Source organism: Parasteatoda tepidariorum, chromosome 10 (assembly GCF_043381705.1).
Source record: "Parasteatoda tepidariorum isolate YZ-2023 chromosome 10, CAS_Ptep_4.0, whole genome shotgun sequence".
Lineage (NCBI taxonomy): Eukaryota > Metazoa > Arthropoda > Arachnida > Araneae > Theridiidae > Parasteatoda > Parasteatoda tepidariorum.
In genome coordinates, this window is record NC_092213.1 from 83,992,293 (window position 1) to 83,998,870 (window position 6,578).

Consider the following 6,578-nt stretch of genomic DNA (forward strand, 5'->3'; position numbering starts at 1 on the left):
AGGGTTTTGGACAGTTTAAGACAGTTTTAGACAAAGGGGTTTTGGACAGGACGGTTTAAACCAGGGTTTAAACCGTGGATTAATCCATTCTGTCCTAAACTTTGCCAACCCTGACTCTAACCCATGATCCGTCTACCACTGAGGAAATTTCCCATCAGCACTGTGATCGGTGCAAGCCGGATGCGTAATTCGTATCGACCAGCCATCTCTGGGATTCGAACCTGATTTACCTCATTGGAAGGGGAACGCTCTATTCCCTGAGCCATCTAGCGGCTCTCTATACAATTTAAGTAAATTTGGTACATCAAAAAATTTCAAGAATCTGTAAATAAAAAAAAAAGAAATAATTTTACTTACTGCATTACTGTTCCAAACTCGGTGTCGTATCCTAGAAATACTCAAATAACATACGCTGAAGAAATACAAACTTTTTTCTCCGTCGAATATATTTATTCTATTCGAATATGTAACAGCACATCATTTATACCAAATGACAAATAGAATAATCTATCATGTTTATGTATATATATATATATATTGTTTCAGCGTATCCATTTGTTCCGCTCTATCCATAATAAAGCTATTCACAAAGTATTCTTTGATTTAGCGTATCCATTTGTTCTTTCATATCCATGAAGCAATTTCACGAAGTATTTTTTGATTATGTTTCAGCGTATCCATTTGTTCTTTCGCATCCTTAAAGCTATTTTTGAAATATTTTTAATCTTTTTTTTTTTTCTTCAGAAAATAAATTCACCCACTTTTCTTTGAGGAAAAAGGAAGATTCTACACACACACACACAGATTAGCTTTTTGAATTGAAGTTCTCCATGACTTGCGGACTCATTTGCACTAGAACTATTATATAAGTGCAAAGGGCACTGACCAGAGTGATGAGAATGCTGCGTGTGATGTAGAAAAACTTGCCCACCGTGAAAGTGACCGGAAACACGGTCACTCGGTTGACGATCAACTGCACCTCATTGTACACGCTCTGACTGGGCATCTCCTTGGACCGGGCGAAGTTCACTATGTAGGGAATGGTCTGCAAAGCTACCTCGGCTACCCTGCAGCCACCTATGACGATAAAGATCACTATGGCTATAGCGTATAGGAAATCTAAGACCATGATGACCGTTCCGCCGCTCGATATGAGACCTTTCTCCTGACGGAGAAAGCTGTTGACCTCTACGCAGATGACGAGCAACACGAAAGCAAACCAAATGAAGACAGAAGCGTTGAAGAGACGATCAGCCTCGAAGACGAGTTCGCAGAGCTTGTTGTGGTCGACCGCGATGTCGTGCACCATACCGGCCTCCACGACGTCAGCCTTTCCCTTCATCAGGATGAGGCTCTTGTTCAGACACTCGAACTGAAATTGGCTGTTGCTGCATATGAAGCAGAAGAAAAGAACGAGGAAAGCTTTGACACCCCATATGAGCATCACGTGACTGCCCCACACCAGAAGCACCACGTTGTAAGCGCACTCCTCCGAGACGCACACGGACTGAACGTAGGGTAGATGAGCTTCCAGCATGTGGTGTATGTCCCAAGACTGGATTATGATGGATAGGGCCACCACGTAAAAGATTAAAAACAGAATAGTGACCACAACGGCCAGAGTCTCCCACTTGTAACTCTTAGTCTCTGAGGCAGACTTTTCGAAATGCAACGTCTGAAGCTGGCAGGTCAGCTTTCGGACTCTTTTAACTCTCAGAAGCAGAATGTCCATTGGAATGACGGTGGTCACAGCGTCGACTGAGACCACCAGAGTGAACCACAAATGGCCGCTTCTGTTGGGAGTGCCAAGCAATATCACGTAGTGCACAGCAAAAGCGTGCAGAATCAGCACAACTAGAGTCTTGATGAATGGGCGAAGGAAACAGCTGAGAGGGTCTTTCCTTCTGGAGTCTTCCAGAAGATCTGTCAGTCCCAACGTCCAAGACCACCAGTAGAATATTCTGGGACCATCGAACACTGGCCTGTCGAACTGGCTGAGATCGTCCCTATCACACCTCTGATCACATGACAGGGGCAAATTGGTGATCTCCATGGTGACGTGTGACTCACTGCTTGTGCAATGTCGCTTCACACACTCCAAGTCCAGCATGGTGACTGGAGATATGAGGGGTGGAGGTGGCTGGCAAGGAGTGAATGATGGCGGTGCCAGTTTGGTGTCCAAACCTAGCTCGATTGTGTCCACTGCTTGCGGGTATAAGCTCATAAAAAACAGTTTGTGCTCATCTCAGATCATTTAAAGCTCAGAATGGTGTCTTCTCTTAGTGGCAACAGTTTCAAAAAAATCATCTGCTCATGACAGTTTTTTTTTCCTCGCCTAACTTAAAACTTTGGCAAAAAGCCTCTATGTAGTAAAAATATTATCGATTTTGTTACGCTTAACATGCCTGGAAAACTCTAAATCGTTTCTAAATGCGTGCGGCTAGAATAACCTTGTTTGACTGCAATGTAGAAACATTCTCTAACGTGTAGTATTATTATTTTAAAAATGGCTTTGTAAACATACTTAAGAAATTCGGCAGAAAAATATGGATTTTTAACCTTCTTTTCAAAATTGACGCCTAGAGTTTTATATCGCTTTAGGTTATGTTATGTCTTGGACTTGCTCAACATTGTTAACTAAACATTGGTCCTGCAAGTAATAGAATGAAGACCTAACAGTGTTAAGTTCTTATCAAGAATCTAAAAATATTTAGAAATTCTACTCTTTGGAGATGCCGCGTTTAAAAAAAACAAAAGGTTGAAAACTATGTAAATTATTAATTGTGCCAACACTCACAATTCTTTTTTCTTGATTTTTCTTCATTTTCTGGTTTTTTTAAAACTTTTTAAAAAGTTGCCTTAAACTTCTTTGCCAAACTTGAATATTTCTGTTTCACCAATTAGAAGAAATATAATAAGGCCGCGAGCTTAATCTGATTCTGAACGAAATTGCAAATCATATATTAAACGTTCTAACTATTCTCTATGCTCAACAATTTTCAAAAGTTATTAAATTTATATAAAAATTATTAATCGTATCAATTGGGGTTTTTTTTTTGTTATTGTTATAAAACAATTCTAAACGCAAGTTATAAGAAATTTAAAAGTAACAGTTAACAAACTATTTTGATTAAATTGCTATTTCACGTTTTATTGTTTCAATTCTTTTTAAAATATATTTCCTTGACTGATATGAATAACAGTGAAAAACATTTTTTGAAATAAATTAGACAATTTCAATACTTATTTTAAATCGAATGAACACATTAAAAAGTTTTTTTGATTATTATTTACTTAATATCATTTGTTTTCAAAATCTTCTTTTATTGTTATCTTGATTAATAGTTTGATTTTTAAATGCACTTTGGAACACTAAACTTTTATTGAAAAACAAACTTTAAAACGTATTGCTTAAATAAAATATTTATTTGCAAATTTCCTTGCTAATTTTTCGAAAATAATTTTTTCACCTTATTATTAAAATTAAATTTTTAAAATGATTTATTAATGTACAAATAAGAATTAAAAATTAAAATATTATTTATATAAGACATATAATAATTGAAATATTCTAAAAGTAAATGATTTAGTGGGACTCTTAGCATTTACCATAATATCACTTTGATTTTATTTTTTTTTTAGATTATTATTAGATTTGATAACCTATTTACAAAACGATTCGTACAAATTGTGCACAAACTTTCACATTTCGTTTAATTGCAAAATATTTAAAGTAATAAAATCAATACCGCAATTGGATTAAACACAACTGAAATAAAACTAATCGTTATGAACTCTTGTAATTTTATCGTTTTAATTTTTTTTAATATGAAAACTTCTTAAACAATGTGCTTTTGTTTTCACTTTAATAATTTTGAATAAAATGCTGGTTGTCTTTAACAAACACTATACTTGTATGCAACAGATAGCTCGTAGATAGAAAATATTTCTCTTCTTTTATTTAATTCTTTAAAATTTTTTCAAAATTTCATAACCTTTCAGTCTTTTTCGATAAAATCGAACTGCAGTGATTTAGCGAAAGCGAGCATCTCAGTAACAAAAATAGTTTGATAAAACAGTTGTAGCATTTTCGTTCTTTCAAAAATTAATATTGTTTCTACTTATGAATCAAATTTTAACTGTACTTCAATACAACATTACTTCTTTAGATTACTCTAAAAAATAGTCTTATTTTCTTATTTTTAACTGGAGAATTATATTTTAGCTGTTAGAAAAAGCGAAATGGTCGTAAATTTTAAACGCTTATTAAATTCGAGTTACATGACATTTGAGTTGTTAGATACGAAAGGAAAATTATACGAAACTTTAAACGCGCATTAAATTCGAATTCTTGGAAATTTTTAGTTGGTAGATAAGAAATTAAAATGGTACAAAATTTTTAACCCAAAATAGTTTCACGTTGCATGAAATTATAATTTGATTTAGATGAAATGAACGTGGTCAAAAAATTTTAAACTCACATTAGTTTCGAATATCATGAAATTGCATTTGAATAGAGAATAAATAGTTCAAAAAATTTAAAAGGTGCACGTTCAAAATATATGACTAATCCTATTTCCGTAGAGAAGAATGGGTTGAAAATAATTCAAACGCCTCACCTCTGGCACCGCACATTACTCGGAAGCTGCGCGAAGCACTTTATTTGTCATGGCCACTTTTCGGGAGTTTTTGTTTTAAAAAAAAGGGGAGATATTGTTTCCCGGATCGTCTGGCTGTTGGTTGAGATCTGTGAGTGGATGATGCTCCCCACGAATCGACAATAGCTGGCGTGCCGTCAGTGGCGCCCCCACTCAGTCCTCATTCGGGACAAGGTGGGATTGCAAAGTGCAGGACAAATCCGGAACTTCCAGGAGAATCCGGAGAGGAACGGGGAGAAGGGAAGAAAATCTGATAAGTTTCTGAGTAACCGTCACGTTTTCTTGGAGAGGGGAAGAGGATTCATCCTCGCCCACACACGTAGCATCAGATCACTTCCAATTTTTTTTTTTTCCTTCTAACTTTTATGGAGAAAAAGTTTATTTCAAATAACGAAGACTGATTACGATTAAGGAAAAAAAAAGTTAGAAAAACTTATCTAAAGAAATCTTTCAAGCATTGTTTTTTTTTTCCCCCATAATTATTGATATTTTTTCTAATTCTGTTTTACCCTCCCAAGAGGAAGAAAGTTTTCTTTTTTTTTTTTTTTTTTGACGGATGGCATTTCGTACNTTTTTTTTTTTTTTTTTTTTTAATATACTGGATAATATGGGAAGGCGCTATCGTGTTGATATCATTAATAAATAGTTTACAATTGCGCTTTCTAATTTTCACAAGCCGCATAGAATTGATTTATTGCCAAAAACGTTAATAATTTTAAGAAACGAAGACTGATTATGATTGAAAAGAAATAAAAGAGTTAGAAGAATTTATACGAAGAATTCTTTCAAGCATTGTATAAAAGTTCTTTTTAATACATAATTCTTTTCAATGTGGGAAGGCGCAAGCGTGTTAATATCATTAAGAGGTAGTTCACAATTGCGCTTTTTAGTTTTCATAAGCCGCATAGAATTGATTTATTGCCAGAAACGTTAATAATTTTAAGAAACAAAGACTGATTATGATTGAGAAGAAAAAGAAGAATTAGAAGAATTTGTCCAAAGAATTCTTTCAAGCATTGCTTTGTTTTTTTCATAATTATTACTATTTTTTCCTAATTCTGTTTTTCCCTCCCAAGGAGGGAAACGCTTTTTAAATACACTGGATAATATGGAAAAGAGCAATCTAATTGATAACTTATTTAAGGTAGTTTACAATTGCGCTTTTTAGTCTTTGTAAGTCGCATAGTCGATTAATTGCCAGAAACGCTAGTAATTTTAAGCAACGAAGACTGATTACAACTAAGAAGAAACAAAAGAGTTAGAAAAACTTTTCCAAAGAAATCTTTCAAGCATTGTTTTTTTTTTTTTTTTTTTTTTTTTTTTTTTTTTTTTTTTTTTTTTTTTTNTTTTTTTTTTTTTTTTTTTTTTTCCTTTTTCATAATATTGCTATTTTTCCCAATTCCCTCACACAAGAGGGAAAATGTTTTTTTTTTCTTTTTCTTTTTAATACGCGGGATAATATGGGATATAGCAATCAAGTTAATAGCATAGTTAAGGTAGTTTACAATTGCGCTTCCTAATTTTTAGAAGCCGCATAGAATTGATTTAAAGTCAGAAAGGATAACAATTTTAAGTGAAGAAGACTGATTACTAAGGCCCGGATTTTGATGACATTAGCATTTTTTTGCATTTTTTGCATTTTTGGACATTTTTTGTCCTTTAGAGCATTTTTTGAGATTTATAGGGCATTTTCTTTAAAATTTTGGGGAGTATTTTGCATTTTAAAGCATTTTCTAAATTTTTTGTTAAATTTTTCTAATTTTTATTATTTTTTATTATTACACTGGCTTCCAAACAATGAAGAAAATTTTTAGGATATTAACAGGTGAAGCAACATCTTTTCAAATTGAAGAAGAATCGTCAGTAAGTGTGACCGTCCTTTTCAAGTACGCACCAATAACATCAGTAGACGTTGAAAGA

The 6,578-nt window shown here is 33.7% G+C and overlaps 1 protein-coding gene across 1 annotated transcript; it reads right to left on the reverse strand.

The window, feature by feature from the left end:
- Positions 1-411: 411 nt before the first annotated feature.
- Positions 412-4,777, reverse strand: LOC122270814 (uncharacterized). The gene has a single exon (XM_043049665.2). The coding sequence runs from the start codon at positions 2,222-2,224 to the stop codon at positions 806-808; it is 1,419 nt and encodes a 472-aa protein (XP_042905599.1). The 5' UTR covers positions 2,225-4,777; the 3' UTR covers positions 412-805.
- Positions 4,778-6,578: the final 1,801 nt, after the last annotated feature.

Excerpts from the sequence above, each read along its gene's own strand:
- LOC122270814 (XM_043049665.2), bottom strand. The coding sequence starts at position 2,224 with ATGAGCTTATACCCGCAAGCAGTGGACACAATCGAGCTAGGTTTGGAC.